General features: G+C 39.5%; 2 protein-coding genes across 2 annotated transcripts in view; one reads left to right on the top strand and one right to left on the bottom strand.

The window, feature by feature from the left end:
• Positions 1-4,266, bottom strand: part of erich1 (glutamate rich 1) — a 30,522-nt gene extending 26,256 nt beyond the window's left edge. The window contains exon 1 of the mRNA XM_015358105.2: positions 4,001-4,266. Within this exon, the coding sequence (XP_015213591.2) occupies positions 4,001-4,022 (22 nt within the window). The 5' untranslated portion in view covers positions 4,023-4,266. The remainder of the gene's footprint in view (positions 1-4,000) is intronic.
• Positions 4,267-4,287: 21 nt separating this feature from the next.
• The window catches only part of dlgap2a (discs, large (Drosophila) homolog-associated protein 2a), a 404,450-nt gene continuing 387,338 nt past the window's right edge, over positions 4,288-21,399 (top strand). Inside the window, exon 1 of the mRNA XM_069197514.1 lies at positions 4,288-4,531. Within this exon, the coding sequence (XP_069053615.1) occupies positions 4,514-4,531 (18 nt within the window). The 5' untranslated portion in view covers positions 4,288-4,513. The remainder of the gene's footprint in view (positions 4,532-21,399) is intronic.

The raw sequence follows: 21,399 nt of genomic DNA, 5'->3' as shown, positions 1-21,399 counted from the left end.
CAAAATGAGCACAATGATACCAAGGGGGAACAAAAGACTGCATATCCATTTCTGATGGAGAGAAAAAGAGTCTATGCTCAGAAATGGCTCATTTGGCGCACCACAATTTAAAGGAGAGTTACCTCCATAGCAAAAAAACATTAGCTTTTCAAATGTGTCTAATTTTAAAACCAACACAATGTGTGTGTGTGTGTGTGTGTGTGTGTGTGTGATGGAACATGCAACACTCACTCTATATGCATTAGTACCACATGCCAAAACATCAAGCTAATGGATTGATGAAAGACTCCAACAGAGCAACTACTGAAGGCAACTCCTCTTGCCTCCTATCACTGTCCAGCTGCTAGTGTTTGGAATGCTTCTCTTCCATTTCAAAGCAGTTTGGACATCCATACAGTACCATTAATGAGATACAACACAAACAATGGATATCAACTGAGAGATCAATATTGTAAACACTGCAGACTAGTGATGAGATTTTGGCTGAATTCAGTGAAGAGACACCGCAACAAAGCAAAAGGCATCATTTTCAAAGCAAATAAAACAGTCCCTTAAAAACCAAGTGAGTAAACCAAGGTGAGTAACCAACCTATGTCTGAACATAGGCACAACAGCGCTGTACTTCCTGAGAAGGCTAAAGAAAATACACCTACATCCACAGATCCTCACCAACTTCTACAGATGTACGGTGGAGAGCATACTGACCAGCTGCATCACAGTCTGGCACGGCAACTGCACCGCATCCGACCGTAAGGCACTACAGCGGGTGGTCAAAACTGCCCAACACATCATCGGCAGTGCCTTACCATCCATCCAGGAAATCTACAACACCAGGAGTCTGAAAAAAGCCACCAAAATTATGTCTGACCCCACTCACCCCAGTCATAACTTGTTTGTTCCCCTACCATGTGGCAGAAGGTTCCGGACGCTCCAGTCGCACACAACTAGACTCCAAAATAGCTTCTTCCCCAGAGCTGTCAAGCTGGTGACGCCCCCACTCCCTCCCATCATATTATGATCTCTCCTCACTTCTTCCTGTACCCACAATGACTGTACTCCTACACCACTACACACACATGGAAGCCAAAATTGTATTGTCCCCTCGATAGCCCAGTAAAACTGTACCGGTCGTAATATTTAATATTTATTCATTAACCATACTATTTTTAACCATACTATTTTTGCACTGTTCCAAGAATTACCTTATACTGTTTTTGTCCTGTTATATTTTCTTTATTTGCAGAATTGTGCACAGTAAAGTTGAAAGTTGCTTTGCTTGACTAAACAGCCTCACCCCTCTCACTGAAATGGTGCTTTTAACTATTTATTTTTAATAGCTGTTGTTCCTGTTTTTTTTTCTGTAAAGCGCTTTGAGAAGCCACCTTTAAAGGCACTATATCAAATAAAGTTTATTATAATATTTATTATATGTGTATGCGAGTGTGTGCGCACACGCGCGCTGCTGTTAGTCATTGAGAATTTCTGGGGTTCCTATGAGATGACTTGTAGGTGGTACTTGGATGCTTTGGTTTGATCAGGGGTGGTACTTGGTCCAAAAAAGTCTGAGAACCACTGCGCTAAGAAATATCCTGTCAAAGTTGTCCATCCTGTGTAGTAATACCTAGTTAGCCTCAAATTGTCAAAACTTGCAATGAAAAGATCCTTGTCACAATCAGGGTAGGCAGATAATAACCGATCTCATTCACGCTTGTCCCCCCTTTAATTTGCAGTAAATAATTACATGAGTAAAGGTCAATAAAATTCCAATCTTGAATATTCAGCCTACATTTTTAAACAAAGATATGCCAAGCGATGCAAACTAATCAATCCCTGTTTTTTTTTTTAGATAATGCCAACAAATACACTGGGTAAATACACATCATAATACAACTAATGCTCTTTCACAGTTTCTGAACATCAGCTTCAGCAGCTGCCTCTAGTTAATCAGTGTTGAAACTGTCAGCTGCTGGCTTCTTCAATGGCTACAAACCCACAAGTCCATTAGGACCATGTCCTTACTGTAGTTCTGGTCAAGAAATCTCATGTAAGCAACAGTCATGCACCTTGTACTACTTGCAGAACCCTAAAAAAAGTATACTACCCTTCCCACCTCTGTAAACTCAGATTTTCAGACACATTGTATGTTCATCTCTTCCTGCCTCTAAGGACTGCCATTTATTAAATCGGTCTCTGAACACACTAAATCAACAGACCAGATCATCTGCTGAAATTCTGTTACTAAGCAACATGAATATGCTACAGTAGGTGGCTTGTCTGCACAAACCGGCTGTCCGGTTTTGAATCACATTCAAGAAATTTTCACCTTGTCAACATAACATTTTCACTGGCTGTAGCTCTCATCTGCTGACCTCTTATCGAGAGGCACAGCAGTGATTCCAGGTGAGTCCAGGAAAACAAGGCTGGAGTGAAAGTGCATAGAGCACAGAAGTAAATAGCTTTGTCAAATCATAGGCAATACCACAGTTGTGATTAAATGATGACTGCTGAAGATCACACACTCTATAGTGCCTTGGAATCATTCGATAATGTACTTAAAGTGCTCAACATGTTCCGTCATCCAAAATGACGGAATTTTCTTAGTCCATGTTGCAATGACACAGGAATTATTCATTTTGCACTGAACAGCTGTATAGTGGTAGTAGGGACACTAAGCCAGGTGGGTGCTACATTTCATTGATAGATAAACGGGGTCCCTTCCTATATTTAAAGCACTTTGGGACCATTTGGGATGAAAGGGAAAGATGCAAGGAATTATTATCATGACCGTGCATTCTAAATCTTCATTTTGTTAAGCGAGTAGAACACATTGAAGTACCCTTGAAGCTAAGTAACTCAGATATGGGAGTTTAGGTACACCTACTGTATACTTGATACCCTCAACAGAAAAAATGGACTGAAAATAAAACATGAATACAGGAGGGGCGAACAAACATGTTTTTGTTTTCTTCTGATGTAACAAATAAGAAAGGACAAATCAGTCCATTTAGACATTTTGCTTAAAAAAAAAGATATTTTACATAGAGGGTTATTGGGTTTTTAAGACATTGAGAATATGCAGTTATATTAAATGTTAAATGATGCTGAACAGCATCGTGCACTATAGTACAACACCAATAACCCTGTGCTGGGGCTCTAGGTTCAATTCCTGGGGAGCTATCGGCATGGAGTTTATGTCCAGTTTATGTTTACCCGGCTTTCCTCGGGGTGCTCCAGTTTAATCCCACAGTCCAAAGACATCCTGGTAGGTTAAATGGCTTCCGGGACCACTGGCCCTGGTGTGTGTCTGTGTGCCCCGTGATGGACAGGTGTCCACTGTGTACCCTGCCTTGCGCCCGCTGCTTGCCGGGATAGGCTCCGGCTCTCCCGCGACCATGAATAGGATGAAACGGGTAGAAAACGGAAGGTCGTTGGCCGGAGGCGGCTTCTGTTTCCTTAGCTGACCGCATGGTAGGCAACACAAAACATACATCAAGAGGTGCACATACAATAACAGCTTTTAAAAACAAACTGCAGCTGAACAGCGCCACAGGTCGCATCATGCTTCTCCATTCCTGCTGATAAATACAGTTCAATAGTAGTCTGACAATTACAGACTCACGAACAGTCCGGTAAGGGATGTAATATTTAAACAAAAGTGTAATCAAGTAACAAAATTTAAATCCAAAAATCATCCTCGGTTCAATACCGTAAACTTAACTAGGACTGTGGCAACTATTAATATAAAAGAAGAAAACATACGATTCCTTGAATTGAGGGAGTGATGTCCTGGGTGTTATTTTAGAAAAAATATACCATGTGTCACTCTATATTCTTTAACTTAAACTGCGTGTCACATACAACGCTTAAAAGACGCTCTGGATCGGCATCCTCAGACACGTGATTTAGTTTTAAAGATGTGAAAACACAGTCAAATGCAGATTCAGCTCGCTGAACATTTCTCCGCTGTAACGCAACAAGCATCACGCCGATGTCTCCTTACCTTCTTTCCTCTTATTGGACATTTCACCACACTCGTCCGTGTCATGCTTAAGAGAGCTTCACTCTGCCTGCCGCGCAACTTTCCCAGTGCTTCCCTCTTTCTGGCGCCGCCATTGAAATCCTTCCGGACGCTTCCCCCTCCTCCGTCACTCGCTTTCTTTGCAAAGGTCCTATTGGGTCATTTCCAAAGCACCGCCTGGTTTAAAACAGCCGCAAGACTCGGCAAAACGACGCCCTTTCGCGACTGGACCTTCTCAAAATGGCGCCCGTGACGCTCCGGCTCTCTCTCTCCGCTGTTAACGCTCCAGCCCCAACTTTCTTGACATGCGCAGAGCCAGCCAGCTGTGGAGTGGGGTTTGACAGCGGCGCATGGAAACCGCGACGGGAATATCAAATACCTACCAGCGCAACAGCATCAGTACCAGCGCATATCGAATTATACATTGCACTGTCCCGAAACTTGACTGGTGACCTCAACATGTAAAAAGGATCTTTTATCCAGGAATTCACTAGAATGTCAGCGCTGAAGAAGGTATTTTTTAAAAATATTATTGTTAATTATGTATTAGAAATACCTGTAGAAAAACTCAGGGGGGTGGGTTGCATGAAACTCGGATTCCAGTCATGGCTGTTGAATTTGCAGAAAATGTGGAAAAAAGTACCAGATGGTTTTGGAAATTAAAGCTTGACAACGTGTTCAACGGGAAATATATGTTTAATTACTACAGTTATTTTTTCTCGCATTCGCATGGGTGTTGCTGGATGTATCGTGAATGGAGAAAGGTGTCAAAATAATAGCTAGTTCACTAATTTCCGAACTAACAGCTTAAAATGAACTTAAATGTAAAACGGAAACACGCACTTCAGTAGAAGTTGAGAAAAAATACATATTTTTGCTACTTTTTTCGATAGAGACCTTGAAACAGTACACTAAAATAAAGACTCGTGCTAAGTAAAAGCATCTTATCAGCAGTTATTGTAGTAATGCTGTAGTAATGCTGACACTGACTGCGGTGCGTATTTCAGTGAATTAGTTTATTATTATTGTGCTGAAGTCACAATGCAGGTTTACAGAATCATTGAGATCTTCCCCCAAGCTACTGTCAAAAGCCTGTGTTCACTGTGTCAGTCTCGAGAGTGGGATTTATTTTGCGTTACCTGTGATGCATGATTTAGTTGCACCTGTGGTTGTATGAATGGCTGCTTTGCAACTTTGTGTTACAACCATTGAAAGAGCATTTCGGTTTCAATGAAGCATGTGTTTAGTTTGTATTGAATGGATTCGGTTGGTTTAAAAACAGCCATTTGAGGTCTTGACATTTAAGAATGAATGATTTCACAACCCAGGTCCACTGGCACAACTCTCCTTTGTATTAAGTGATTCAGTAGAGTTTGATGTGTGATAAGGGTTGATTTTCAAAACTGTTCAGTACCGTGCTTTCTCGTGCAGTGTGGTTATACTTAGCTGAGGATGGCAGTATTGGTTAAATAGCTTTCAGATTCTAGCTGAGAATGCACACTGTAGGTGTTACATAATACTGTAGCATTAGAAATATGGTAACGTATATAGAGTGGAGATTGCATTATTTGGTGGTCAAGATGAGTTAACCAATTCAAGCTACAGGTAGGTGTATAAAATATATAATATATTAAATGCACACTTAGATGCAGATATGATCTAAGTGCACAGCTAGCTAATACCCAGAATCCCACATGGCAAATCAAAATCCAATGCATCACACTTGTACTTGTAAACCACTGTATGTGCAAATGATGTCTGAAAAAGAATGCCAGAGAAAAGAGTAATAAGACTGAAAGGCTGTATCGATGAGTGTACTGGTTTTGCCATTTCGGAGCTAAAGGAACAATGCTTGTTGTTTTATGTGATTGTAGAATATAATGTATACTGTTAGGTCTTACAGACACACATAGTATATGCCCTTTTTGTGAACTGAATGAATCCTAATATTTTACAGGGTATGAGAATGAGTATTAAAGCATCCTCTATACATTAATGTAATTTCTAATTCTCTCAAATATTTTGCATGTAGTATGGAACTGTCACCATCTAAATATAAAAATAACCTTCACAGAGCACGATAGCTTATAGTGTACAGTAGTTTCTTGGAATTTATTGGTGCAGTTAAGAAATATGCTGTGTTTTATGTGTTTTGAAGTTAACAACAAATACATTATGATTTTAAAGGGTTCTGTACCGGGTGTTTGCAAGACTCCATTAGGAATGTTAAGTATGTAAATCAAAAATACATATGACCTTAAAATATGAAAGAATGCCCCTGCAAACCCCTGTACAATGCCCTGATCCTAAATTAATTCAAAATGCAAACATGTATAAGCTTCATAGAGAAGAGACAGAAACATTATTGAATTTGCAGTTAATGAAATTGGTATGCAGACCTAGTAAAACAACATGGACTAGTGTGTAAAAGCTGCAATTGTATGTGTTTTAGATACTTTTGTGTATTGGATTGTAGCATTTTGTTTTAAAGGACTAGCTGTATGAACATAAATATTAATATGAATTTGAATGTATAGTTATGGTAATGCACAAGACAGTTACGTGCTGTTGTATAAGCATTAGATCTCCATGAGTAGAAAACAACCTCTCCCTTTCTTCTCAAAGATGAGAAGCACTGTAAATTCTCATATACTGTGCTGTTTGAATGGTGCAGAGATGAATGAGGCTCATACACACTTCTTTTCTTCACTTGGATGTTTAGTCCTTCTACTGAATAATTGCGTTCTGACAGCAGTTTTTCTCTGAGCTTTACAATGGCTGATCATCAACAAAATCCGAATTAGAAGAAAAGGAAAATTTAAGGTGGTTGTCATTCTTAATTAACTTAACTCTTACCTTGCACGTAGCCAGATTTGTTAAGTTTTGCTGTACAACATTTAATTTTCCGTGCTTGCATGGCATGGATCCACGGTATACATCAGTACACACAAAAAACTAAAATTCTTTTTTTTGTGAAATTCATTTAAAGATTCTTTCCTCAGTCATTATTGATCTATGCTACAATGGCTCTGCTTGCTGCTTTCAAATACATCTATTATTAAGCTGGTAGGTTAAGGACACTAAAAATGTTGCCACAAGCTCATAATGATATCATACCCTACAATAGTGTATAATAGCATACATACTTGTTCGATTTTAAAAATACTGTGTTCCTCAATGTTGTTAACCATGACTGTAAAAATAATTCTGTAATGGTCTGAGGAATCAGGAGGTACTGAATTTGTTGTCAATTACTTTTTGCATTCTGCTGCTATGTTTTATTGTGCCAAGGCAAAGACAGGTGGCTTTAATTCCTTTTATACTTCAGTGTACGTACTGTGTGTGAGTCACCTAAGGTTAAGCTGTTATGTTACACGCGCATTCTAGATTTTTCTTCCCATAATTGCACAGAAATGAATGCTGATAAATTTCTACATTAAGTGTACTTCAGTATACTGAATTTACAAAGTGTTGACTTAACCTTATTGCTCACTGCCACTTTTCATGTACTGTAGAATACGTTCTCTCTTTCTTTCCAAATGTTGTTGCAGTGCTGGTAAAAAGTTTGTGAAGCCCTAAGTACTAAAGTTTTTACATATTTCACATACAGTATTTGAAGCGTAAAATGTTAGTAAATCTTAATCTAAATCCTAATAATAAATAAAGTTAATTTGATTAAAAAAACAACACAAAACATGATACTCTTTCAACATTTAATAATTATCATTATAATTAGGACCATCCTAATGCCCTGGTATAGTGGTGGCGACACCATACTGTAGTGGGCGCTGTCTTTGGGATGTGACGTTAAACCGAGGTCCTGATTCTCAGTGGTCATTAAAGATCTCCGGGAATGTCTTGATAAGAATAGGGAGTTATCCCGGTGTCCGGGCCAAATTTCCCCTCTTGGCTTTTACTGTGGCCTCCAGATTGTCCCCGTGTATGATTGGCTTGCACTTGCCCTGCGATGGACTGGCGCGCCATCCAGGGTGTACCCTGCCTTGCGCTTGTTGCTTGCCAGGTAGGCCCCGGCTTCCCACAGCACTGTATGGTATAAAGCGGTTTGGCATGATGTAATAATAATAGCTTACACTTATATAGCGCTTTTCTGGACACTCTACTCAAAGTGCTTTACAGGTAATGGGGAATCCCCTCCACCACCACCACCAATGTGCAGCCACACCTGGATGATGCGACAGCAGCCATAGTGCGCCAGAACGTTCACCACACTCTAGCTATCAGTGGGCAGGAGAACAAAGTGATGAAGCCAATTTATAGATGGGGATTATTAGGAGGCCATGATTGGTAAAGGCCAGGGGTAAATTTGGCCAGGATACCGAGGTAACACTCCTACTCTCTCATCCTAGCATTAATCCCGCATCAGCAGGGTCCACTTGTCAGCACGCCTATCTCTATTTGGTGATTTGAACCAAATCTTTGAGCTGACGTTGCCATTAAATGCGACCGAGAATACTCCAACCGGCGCGTCTCTCCGCCTGCCGTCGGACGAGTTAACATACCTACTGTTTTCGAGAAACACCCTGGAATTTTTGATGACCACAGAGAATCCGATGGATTACATCTCATCTGACGGACAGCACCTTTTGTTTTACAGTATAGTGTCGCCGTCACTATACTGGTGCATTAAGACCCACACCGACCGCAGGGTGAACGCCCCCTGCTGGCCCCACTAACACCTCTTCCATCAGCAACCTTAGTTTTTCCAAGGAGGTCTCGGATCCAGGTAATGACCAGGCTCACACCTGCTGAGCTGCGAGTGGGTTGCTAGTTGTGAGCTGCAGGGTGATGTAGCTGCTGGCTAAGAAATTTGCCTCCCCGTCAGGGAATTGAACCCCGGTCTCCTGTGTGACAGCCGGGGATACTTACTACTATACTAACAAATGATGTAACATTCAATATCTGTGTGTGGCAAAATATGTGAATGTTTAGATTCAGTAACGGGTGGCACCCCCTTGAGCAGGAATGACTTCAGCTAAACATTTCCTGTAACTGTTTGTCACACCTGTTTTGGCCCATTCCTCCTTACACAACTCCTTCAGATCTGTGACAATTTGAGAGCTGCCTTGAACGTGAACGTCTCACTTCAGGTCCCTTCAGGTCCCTTTGACTTTGACTAGAGTGTTTGACTGGAGTGTCGCAGAATGCATTTATATTCTGCTCTTGTAGAATCTTCTGATACAATGCAGAATTAATGGTTCTATCAACGATGACAAGACTTCCAGGTCCTGAAGTAGCAAAGCAGCTCCAAGCCATCACACTCCCACCATCATGCTTGACTATTGGAATCAGGTTCTTCTGTTCAAAAGCCGAGTTTGGCTTTTGCCAAACATTACAATGCTCATTGAGGCCAAACAGTTCTACCTTTAACTCATCTGGCTAGAGGACATTGTTCCAGAAGGCTTGTGGATCATCTACAGTATGTGCTCTTTAGTGGACTTCAGATGGGCGGCAACGTTCATTTTGGAGAGCAATGGTCTTCCCCTTGCAGTCCTTCTATTCTTGTTCTTTCATTTTCTGTTGAGTCAGTCACATTAGCTAAGGTGAGAGTGGTCTGAAATTCCTTGATTGTTACTCTGGGGATATTTGTAACTTAGTTCATGATTTTCCACTTTTCTCTTGGGGAGATTGTAGTAGGACGCCTGCTCCTGGTAAGAGTGACTGTTGTATTGACATTTTTCCATTTATCTGTCAGTGGACTGTTGGAACCCTAAATACTTAGAAATGGTTTTATAACCCATCCTTGACTGATGAGATTCAATAATTGTTTTCCTGAGGTCCTCAGGGGTTTTCTTAGATTGTGGCCTGACTTGTTTCCTCACACCTGTATGGTGAAGACCAAACTCACAATAATTCTGATCTTTATACAGGGTGGCGCCTTCCAAATTTAGTCCCCAAGAGCTACTAAATTATTTAAACTCTTAATTCTTATCCTTCCCTTAACTGAGCTAATGAAACCAGGGTTTGCTTAATTTTTCACATGCTCTTCATCTAAATTACTTAATTAATTCATGTTTAATTCATACATCATTTTGTTTTAAGAGTCATGGAATTGATTACTATAAACCCTGTTGGAGATGTACTTAAAGACTGTTTATGACTCAGGAAGGCTATCATGGTAAACCTATGAAATTTCCATATTTATCTTTGGAATTCAAAAGCTTTTTTCTCAGCACCATTTTCCCTTTAATACATATTTTCACTTAAAATTATTGAGGAAACAAAGTTATGAAATGAAGATTTTAGAATGGTTATGAGATCTTAAAATCTCCCTTATTCTTAAAATATTTGGTAAATATTTCATCAGTATGATACAATAGCCAAGCTTGCAAGGAACAAAATGTGTCTTGTAAGTGTCTTCACACCTTGAGAAATTATGTTAAAGTATTTATGCATCTTTAATTTGAAGAGTGAAATAAACAATCAGGGTAAAACATTAAGCAAAAAATAGTTCAGACTTCCATTACTGAAAAAATCTGAATGTGAAACACCAAGGATATTAGTTTATTTTAGGCAGCTGCTTCACAACAGGTAGTTTGGGTCCATTCTAACTATATGTTTTGCTTAATTACATTTTTTAATATCCAACAGAATATTTATAGAACAAGTAATAGGTTTATTCCATGCTGAAAAAAAGAAGAAAGAGAACAGAACGTTTCGGCCGTGGAGCCTTCTTCACCTATCACTTGTTCCTTTGCAGCCTACGCATGCTGACGCAGCTACCCACCTGAAGATTTATAGAATACTAACAATATATTATAGAATATCATATAGAGATAAATGGGCTAAGATCTCTTGGTATAGAGATAAACAACTCTTGAGTTCTGTACATGAATCTACATGACACAATCTAAACTGTACAACAGCCGGGATGTTTACCCCTTCAGTTATTACTGTACTCTTTAAGAAGGCATCATCTTGATAAAGAATGATGTCACGATTGCTACTCCTCCTCTTAAGGGCGCTCCAGCTCTTCCTTATTCTGACTCATTACCTGCACCTGTTTCTTATTTCCGTTCCACCTTAAAAGCCAGACGCAGACCTCACTCCTGGTTCCTCATTGAATTCTGCTTTGTGAGAGCCCAAGTCCTGCTGCATCTAACTACGTTATGCTTGTAACCGTCTGTTCCTGATTCCCCTCCCTTTGCCGGTCCCTACCCGGTTCATTGTTTTAATCCCCTGGATGGATCTCCTGGCCTTGGACTCTACCTTCTGTCTTGGTTTACCCGTTTGGATTTTCTCTTGGATTGTTCGCCCCGGACTCACTCCCCCTGGTCACCTGCACCCCTTGGACACGCCCCCTGTCTCCATACCTTCTCCTGCATGACTTTTTCCCCTGTGTTACCTCACAATTCCGGATCGTGTCGTCTGCATAGGGCCCGGAAAGAACTGTTCTTGACAAATGATGGTTATCTAAAATCAAAGTTGCATGCTGAAGGTGTGGAGATGTCATGGTCATATTTTTAATGTCAAAAACTTACAATATTAAGGCATGTATTGTACTGTGTGCAAATAGTAATGTGAATTCTAGATCTTCACAGATTAATTTCTGTAGCCTGTATTCCAAATGACTCATCATCCATTATCAAAAGCCGTTGAAATGTTATAGTTTGATGGGAATCAACAGTGCCAATCTACTGCATATCTGTTCAGCACAAATGGTTAAAAGCTGTTTGTTGTATATTAACAGAGAAATTAGGACAATAAAAATGCATTTGTGACTACTTTTGAAAGTGCCATATTGCATCCACAGTGTTATACACATGGCATCTGGCAAGTATCCCATTCCTGTGCTTTCTGTGAAAGACTGTGGATACATTCCAGTTCATTTAATTTTTAAATACAATAAAAAATATTGTATTTCACACTGTACAACCACTGAGTGGAGTTTATTCTAGCTTGAATTAAATAAAAAAATAAGTGTTATAATTATCAATTTGGTAGTTCTTGTGTAAAAAAAGACCACGAGATTTTTTAGTAAGGGGTATCCATTTTCATTTAACTGCCTATTTTACTGATAACATATCCCTACTAAGCACTTTGAATTTAACCTATTTAAAGAAACTGAATATTTTAGATGAAAATATTTTTTTCTTTTATTTTACATGTTGACAAGTGAAAAAGAAACCTGCCTGGCCTACTGTCAATTATCTGCAAAGTGAGAAGTCCATTAGCTCTCTCTGATGCTATTCATATTCTTCTATTATAGTGGCAATAAAGTAGTGTGATTAACAGTAATTATTGAATGCATTATTGTGTTTTAAAATTTAATGCTACAGCCAATCTATCTAAGACATAAGCTTTAGAGGCTGGTTTTGAATTCTACTGGTACAGTATGTCCATTTTCTGGTTCAAATTATGGCTCCCCTAGTTAGTGTTTCACTCAAATCCAGAATTCATAAACCCATTACTCAATGGTGAATAAATTATTTGCATAACAACAAAGGAATCCGAGCAGCTCTTACCATAATCTTGCCTACCCAATTGCAAGAGGGGATGCAAATCACAGCATATTTTTACGTGTGAAACGGCATTGCAAGGTGATGTGACAACAGTTTTGCATTTACTGTTGAGCTTTGTCCTTTACTAGTGCAACTTTCCACCTTTACCTCCAGAACAAAGATCTCTAAGGGCCTTTTTGTGGCCAAAACTGCGAACAGCAATGAAGACAGTCAGTGGGATAAGTTTACTCAACTGGTTATGCCACCACAGACTCAATCACTTGTACTTGCCAACTTAAACAAGTTACCAACACGAGAAGCTCAACCAGCATTGCATACAGGCCAGCAAATTAAAGCAAATTAAGAGCATCTATGTACTATAAGGAAGTACAATATGTAAGCAACCACATTCAAGGATTCCACAGTCCTTTGCCTATCTATTCATGGGAAAGAGGTGAAATACAGACTGAGTACATGAAACCTTTGGGTGCTCATTTACATGCATATCCTCTCTTGAGATCCAAGGGAAGTTAACCAGACATGCATGTTAAAGTTATCCTACCTTTTATGTCAAATTCTTTAATGCTTACATTATATTATAACCACTTTGAAAAAATATTCACGTGTACCATTTTATAACCAATGTACGGCAATTATAACCATTAGTTCTGTACATTACTTTTTAATACCTTTAAGGTGGTAGATCACAAAAGAATTAACCTCCTGCATCCAATCTAGACGATTGTTATAGTTTTGTGGGTAAAACGTATCCTGTTGTATCTACACACTGTATTTACAGTACTTTTACTTTAACACAATACTGTTAACTAGGAACATCAACATCATTTGATCAGAAATATTACCGACCAGAAAAAATAAGCTGCAAACAGGAATTTAAAGAATCCTATATTTAAGTGAATGCTTTTGAGTTAATTATGAAATACTGAAAAATGCAATCTCCAATCAGCACAGATTTTTGGGAAAGGGGAGATAGAAAGGCAGTAATGATAAGTTAGTGGAAATTCCCTCTTACTTTTTGAAGAGGAGGAGACAGAATAGTAATCTGCAGTCCTTCTGAATGTGTGCTTCTTTGTAGAGCAGATGGTGTAATGGCTAAAGTAGCTGGTGTTTTTAGTAACAAGACTGCTAATTCAATAACAATTCAATTATTGTTATTGTTCAATAATTCAATAACAAGACTGATAATCTCAATTCAATACTTTGTTAGTTACTAGTTTCAGATGGTTGTTTTCAATCTGGCAGTACATCAGAAACAGTTATGCTCAATTAAGTTTACTTAATTTATAAAAGTCAATTGAGATTTTGATATGGACAAAGAGGAGAGTACCTGTTCTTACAGCAGGACATTTGGCGTTGCAGTTTTAGTAAAGTACATTTCTCAAGGGTATACCAGCACTATTTCACCTGGCATTTAAAACCTTTAGCCCAGAGTCCAGAGCCCTGACCACTACTTCACACAGCTGCTGTGCCTATATCTGAGCGATAATCTGCACAATACACTTTTCCAGCAGCTGAGTGCATTGTTACAGCCACACACTCTGAGATGTAACAGTGGGACAGCGATGGCCAGAGAATCAACATGGCATTTTTCAGAAGGGCATGCTGGGAACTGTAAGATACTGATAAGCAGTTCACTTGATTGGTTTGTTATCACTGTTGCTACCTGTTCTCTGTGTGCTGGTTCTGTTTAGCAACGTGTGTACAATTGTGTACAGCACCTAAGGGCCATGGGTGCCAAGGGATCTGTTGACAGCTATGAGGGGTGTGTGTGTGGGGAGGAGGGGGGCGGGGAGGGCATTGCATCACTCTGTAGAAGAGTCTGGAGTGGGTGGCTCCTGCTGTGGTCAGACTACCTCAAGGTGGGGCTGAAGAGCTGCTGCTGAGCTGTTACAAATTAAAAGCAGCAGTTCTATTGCCCCATTCTTCAAAACCTACCTAAGGTCTTATAAGTGCCACAATACTATAAGCAGACATTCCTGCAGCCAACTGCAAGCAACACTCTGTTGCTTAGAGACAGGTTTACCCTTAGACACCCTCCAGAGAAATTCAGGGAGCAGTATGTAATCATGTATCTGAATTAAAGGTGGTGTGATTCTCATTTTGCTGTCTTTTCTAATAAAAATGGCTTTACATCTGTACTTTAGAAATTTAGATTAGAAATCAACAGCCGTCTCATTCAGTGCAACTGTTACAGTGATGTAACCCACTAGGTCAACAAATATCAATGAATATCCCCACGACTGGAGACCAGGTTATTGTCATTTTAGAATTCGCCACCGTTCCAGTAAGGGAAACGTGTGGCATGGTGCTGGGAGTGTGACTGACATACAGCAATATCTGTCTGCAATCATGCTTCACCCCACACAAAGTGCAATCTGTAACGAACAGTTCTTTCCGGACCCTATGCGGACGACACAGTCCGATGGAGTGGGGAAACACTAGGGAAACGTCATGCAGGAAAACGGGGCTGAAGACAGGGGGGCGTGTCCAAGGTGCGCTGGTGCACGGGGAAGGTGTGGCCGAGGCGAACAATCCGAGAGTAGTCCTTAGGGAAAATCCAAAATGCAAGGGTAAGTCCAAAACCAGGAGATCCATCAGAGCAAGAATTAAAAAACCACGAAGGCCGGGTCGGAACCGGCGAACGGGGAACGGGGAACGGGGAACGGGGAACAGAGATTAAAACCTTAACGGGACCAGGCGCTTCCAGGTCCCGGACTCGCATGATATGGAAATCAGATGCAGAGCCCGGATGAGCGTCAGCGCCTGGCTTTTAAGGTGGGCTGGGGATAGGGAGCAGGTGCACAGAATAAAGTCTTAATGAAAGGGCTAGAGCACCCTTAAGGAGGGGGAACTATCGTGACACAATCAGTCAGTGTTACAGTGGTAAATGGAAAATAATTCTGACATGTAATGCTATACAGTACATACACTGGAAACATACCACTCTGGTGTGGCAAAAGAAGTTGCATGCAATTATGACATGGTTGCTCAGGAAAGAATGTGGTATTAAAAAAACAGGAAAGGAAGAACATATTACTTGATATTTGGCTTTGGGTAAGTTACTAAGAGGCAGTTCCATTCCTTGTTAGAGTAGTTTGGGTTTTGTGTCAGAAATGGAAAAAATACCTCAAGCTAAAGAAAAATACTGCTCAGTGTTGAACAACCCCTGTTTTGTATCCCTTTCCTGAATTGTTTTGGAACCTCCTTGGTATCATGGTTGAATCTTTGCTCAGTCACTATCTGACTGAGGAATCATACATATAGTAGGTGTATTCATTTTGAAATCATGCGAACCACTATTCTTTCACACAGAGACGACACATAGTATCTATTTACTTCTTTTTGTGTTTGCTTTGAAAGTGTGGAGTAGGTGGTGTATTTACCAAATATTATTTGCTACTTACTGCAAGCTCATCAGTCAAAATGTTGTAATCCTTGTTTGAAGAGATCTCCTGCTTGATGGACGAAATGGCCAGTGGTGGTACTAAGGTAGGTCTTGATTATTTTAAACTAAGAAAACCAATGCTCCAATGAAGTCATTGTAGCTGATAAATCACTGGTTATATTTGCCCACTTAGAGGTTATGTGCCTTAAAATGAGGTACTGGTTCCTGTTTGTTAATCAGTTCTCTTCCACATGCATAGGTAACCTTGGGGTCCTGTGGCTTTTAATTTAAGAATTACATTTTTATGAGAGGTCATATCAAAAGCTTTCTGGAGATCTAATTTTAGCATGTTGTGTGAGGAGGTCTGTGTTGACAAGAAGAATTCTAGTAAGTTCACTCCATGTTGTCTGTCTCTTAAAATGGCTTTGTTTACTACGTATTCATGTAATTGAGCTCTAATATTTCCATACCTTTATCAGTTAAAGTAATAAGACTGGTTAGTTTTATAGTTCCTGGCTCAGCCCTTTTCTGAAATAGTGATGATTTGCTGTCGTCAAGTCTGTGCGTATAGTTTTCATCCTAAGTGAGAGTAGAAATATCCAAGCTAAAAGGTCTGTGGATAATATCCTTCATTTCCTTAAATATGACCAGGAAAATACCACCACGACAAAGTGATTTATACGTTTTAATACCACCTAGCTCCTGTAGAACCTCAGTATCAACTCTGCTAAAATTATTCTATACTAATGGAGCTCCTTCTATAACATGGAGCAGATTATTGATGTCTTCTATTGTAAATACCTGCACAAAATGTTCAATTAGGAATTTTGCTGTTCTTCATCTTCTATCATCAATTCACTTTTATTGTGCAAGCTATTTACTTCAGGTATTGTGTTTCTTTTACTGTTCTACTGAAAAAGTGCTTCATATTATTTTTTGCGTGTTACAATTTCATTTCTGTCTTTGCAAGTCTAATATCTTTTTTCAGCTGCCCCTGTAGCTCAGTATACACTTTTTAAACATCGGTCTCAAAATACTCTTTTAATCCTGGGCCTTTTTGTGCAGACTGTAGAGTTCTTTTTCCTTCTTATTCTCCATTAAACTATTTCTTCATTGAACTACTTAGGACATATTGTCTCTAAACTTGGATTTATAGATTATACTGGAAAATACATACCTAGCCATATCTATACATCCACATTTCTAGATGTTAATCTTTACATTTACTACACTTAAATGACATGGGGATGTCACTATGTGTGTACCACTGCAAATATACCAGGCATTGTCCTTAATGCTGAGAAATTGCGACAGATTAGAGATATGTGGTGATGCCAGAGTTTAAATCATCCCATTCCTTGGCCTTGATTGTGCACTTTTGCTACATTTAAACATGTAAATCGTCTTTTTATCTTGTTAGCTGAAATGCTATTTTACCATATATTGTGTGTCTTTTGCTATGACCTTATATAGTATATCATAAGTGCAGATGATGTCTTTGTGAATGGAAAATGGATATCAGCTGTACACAAACTGGTGCAATATGGATATTGACATTGGACAAGCCTGTAGAATTCATTTGCAGCGTATTTTATATTGATGATTTAACACTCGTTGTATTTATTTAATGAATTGCGTAATTAAGATACTATTTTTGTTATTTTTGTTTTAGATAAAATTGTTTTTCAAAACCACCTGATGAAAGTGGGCTTTTGAGCTGGTTTCTATATGTGCAAAAGGAAGATTTTTGCTGGTTTGGTCACCTTATTATGGATACATTGAGAATCAGCAGAAGGCTGTTCATTCTTGTTGCTTGTTGAAAGTTGATTGTTTTATCAATGTGTGACTAGTTCAAAGCTGTGTTATAATTATTGGGAGCAGGATCTTTGTATAACGTACTGTAGGTTAAGCTAGCTCTTCCCAATGCATTAATACTCTCACGTCACCGGGCGGAAGTTGGGTTAACTTGTTCTGAATTGCAGAACATGGCGCTAGTAATGCCCAAATAAATGTCAGTTTTGTGGTGTCAATTCTTGCCGTGGGTGCCTTCCAGAGCCCAACCCCGCTAACTCTCAAATCAGCCCTCACTACTGTTGCGGCGCCACCGGTTGCCCTTAGCGAGCTTCTGCTGAATGAATTCCCACCTAATCCGAAAATGCCTGAAACGACCCCCGAGCTCAAACACTTGGGTTCTGGCCAGAAAACCTATGCAACTGTGCTACACAGCCGCGCTACAGCCTAATCCCTGGCGTTCTAGCCTGTATCCATCCGCTGCTGCCTGCAGTATCTTGCCGTGGTGTAACATTTGAGAAGTGATACATTTCTTTAAAAACAAACTCAACTTTAGTGAGGCAAGATTGTGCAATCCCAGAATTGAAATGACCAAGCAGTCAAGATCTCAGTTTAATGTCTTACCCAAAGGAAGACGTCAGTATGATGACTAGTTCACTGCTAATGAAAATGGAAATCAAGTAAGAATTAAATAGTTTATTACAGTATGTAATTTAATTAAATGGAGTAGAGAGCAGCCAGAATATTTACCCAGACATATTGTACGTTTCTGAATGATGGTGCTTAACATTTTAAGTGAATGATGTTCTGCCAGGACATTTGGATTTTGTTATTGTTAGTACTGTTTTCATTTTAATAGACTCTGCTAAGGGAGGATTACATGTTTATATTTAAGGATTTTCCTTCAGATGAAGACCTGTGGGGAATAACGTATCATTGGTAACTGCTTGTAACTGTTGAAGCAGGGATGTGTTAAATGAATTGAAGCAGAATATTTTTCACAGCAGGGTGTGCGAAAAGATGTTTCTCAATTTGACAGTAGCGATATGGTTGTGTCCATTGCCACTGACAGAATACAGTGCTGAGTGTACAAAAGTGTGTCTCAGGCTTAACCTCAGCAAGATTTTATCAGGTTTTATTGATGTATTTGTTTCAGTAGGATGAAACCATTTTTTAATTGTTCACTATAGTAAAACTGAGAAGAAAATTGATCTTAGGTATACCCTATTGTTTATTTGGATGATCCTTATTTAGGAATTTCAAAATGTAATTATGGTTTCAACAACCACACAAATGTATTTTTGGAACTTTCTGATCTGCTCTTGATCTAGTAATGCTATTAGGGGCATGAGAGTACAACAGAGGTTATAAACAAGAGGTGGCATTTCAGACTAGGTAGCCCGTTTGAGAGTTTGTAGCTAACTGATCCAAGGATTTCATTCTGGCTGTTTCTTGAATGAAACCAGGGTCTTTTACAATGGCTGGGTAGTTCCATATTCTATATCGAAACATATTCCCACAACCATTTGCTTCAAAAAGAGCAGTACATTGAAACATAAGGTATGAGCCAACAAGTTGTGTGCTCTAAAAATAACCAGACAAATGCATTGGTATCTTTCATTCTTTTGCATGATTACATTATGCTTTATGACATAATTAAATAACCAGTATTCTAGTAAATTATAATTTTTAAAAAGTTAACAAGTACAGAAGGATGCTAATGTTAATATGAGTCTGCGTTGGGCAGCCGAGCTTACTATCTGAGGTGCTGTTAACTTCACGTCTGAACCAACCTATGACTTTGGAGGTAGGAGTTCAGATATGCAGTTTGCTTGGAGTTCAGGTTCATATGTGTGTTATAATGACCAAAAGCATTCAAGCAACTGCTGACTTTTAGATACACAATTGCAGATTTTAAATGTTTCTCATGTTAATGAGAGCAAAAGCATTCAGTAGGAGCTGGTGTAACAGCTCAGAACATATAGTAGAAGGGATGTTTCCCTTTCAAAGCCTAGGTGGTTTCTAGTGGAAAATGTCCTGATCCTCTGGTGTGGCGGAGTTAGTTGCTGTCTAGGGAGGGATTCTGTGCTTGCACAGAGCCCGCAAGCAACTGAGATCAAATCCTGGCAGGGGCAGGGCAGGCCTCGCATTTTCTGAATTACAAGAAATTCCTTAGAGAAAACAGTAGATTTAACATTGATTAGTTAAACAGGCAGTCATATAACATTTGCATTGATAGTGGATTTTGTCAAGTGCTCACATTCTTAGTTATAAAACAAATACAATTTCTCCTTGATTATCTTTTATTATTTTAAATGTGCTGCTTTGATCAGAGAGCTGTAACACAACTTATGGCACAGCTTGTTGTTCAGATCTAATATTTTTCAGGAATTACGGGGTAACTCTAAATTCAATGTAGCTTTGCTGAAATGTGTCCAGAAATAAAAACTAGTCTTACACAGAATTTCTCTAAAAAAAGATGTGGAAATTTAAAACAATACAACAAATGAACAAAAACTATGATTTGTGTAGGTTTCCTAATGCTGAATAACAGTTTATCATAAGTTGTAATTCCTATATAGAAGTTTCTGCAAGCACGGTCAGATTTTGATCAGAAAAACGTATATTAAAAAAGACATTTGATGTAGCTGTCACGATCGCTAACCCCTCCTCTTAAGGGCGCTCCAGCCCTTCCTCGTTTTTCTCCCATTATCTGCACCTGTTCCCTATTTCCCTTCCCCCTTAAAAGCCATGCGCGGACCTCACTCCTGGTTCCTCATTGATTTCCGCATCGTGGGAGCTCGAGGGTCCTGCCGCGTCTGGCTCCGTTATGGTTTTAACTTTCTGTTCCCGATGCCTCACCGGTCCCGACCCGGCTCATGGTTTTAACCCCTGGATGGATCTCCTGGCTTTGGACTCTTCTCTCCCGTTTGGATTCCCCGTTTGGACTTTGGCTTGGTTTGTTCGCCCGGCCTCACTTCCCCAGGACACCAGCTCGCTTTGAACACGCCCCCTCTATCCTGACCCTTTCCTGCACGACTTTCTCCCTCGTGTATCTTCACTATTCTGGATCGCGTCGTCTGCATAGGGCTGTGAAAGTAGTGACACTCCATTTTTTGAAGCGTGGCTCTTTCATAGTTTCTTATAAAAACTAGATCAGTTGTAGCTGATAGATGTCATTAATTTTAAATGTGCCTTCCTGTAGGTTGGAAAATCACTGCAATTAGATATGCATTTCAGTATCATTGCAATTATCATTAAAATACAATTAGATACTACAGACTTGATTTTGGTAAGAACTGCTTGCCCTGTGCTACCCCCCCTTTTCAGAGACATCTTGCCTAGGCATTTGTAAATATATTCTGCTGTGGATGGAAAATGTCCTTACTGAAATAGGTTGTGGCTTTGGTATGAATATATGAAATTGATTAATCATATTTAAAATGCAGTGTTTGCTTTCAAACTTGGCAAAACATATCTGCCACAATACAGCTGTTACTGGTGCTTCACATCAATTTCTTCTTTATGCAAACACTGTAGGGTGTGGGGGTGAGACCTGCTGCCTCACACATCCTGGGTCCTGGTTTGATGCCCAGAAGGACTGGGGTATCTTTTGTGTGGTGTTTGTCTTTTCTCCACGTGTGCCAGAAGTTTATACAGAAAGGCAGCCAAGGACAGCAGATTCATGTACACTTTATTTTAGAATATTATATCTTAAACAATTT

This window comes from Lepisosteus oculatus, chromosome 2 (genome assembly GCF_040954835.1).
Source record: "Lepisosteus oculatus isolate fLepOcu1 chromosome 2, fLepOcu1.hap2, whole genome shotgun sequence".
NCBI classification, from domain to species: Eukaryota; Metazoa; Chordata; class Actinopteri; order Semionotiformes; family Lepisosteidae; genus Lepisosteus; species Lepisosteus oculatus.
Note: the sequence above shows the minus strand (reverse complement) of the source record. Positions and strands in the feature narration are given on the sequence as shown.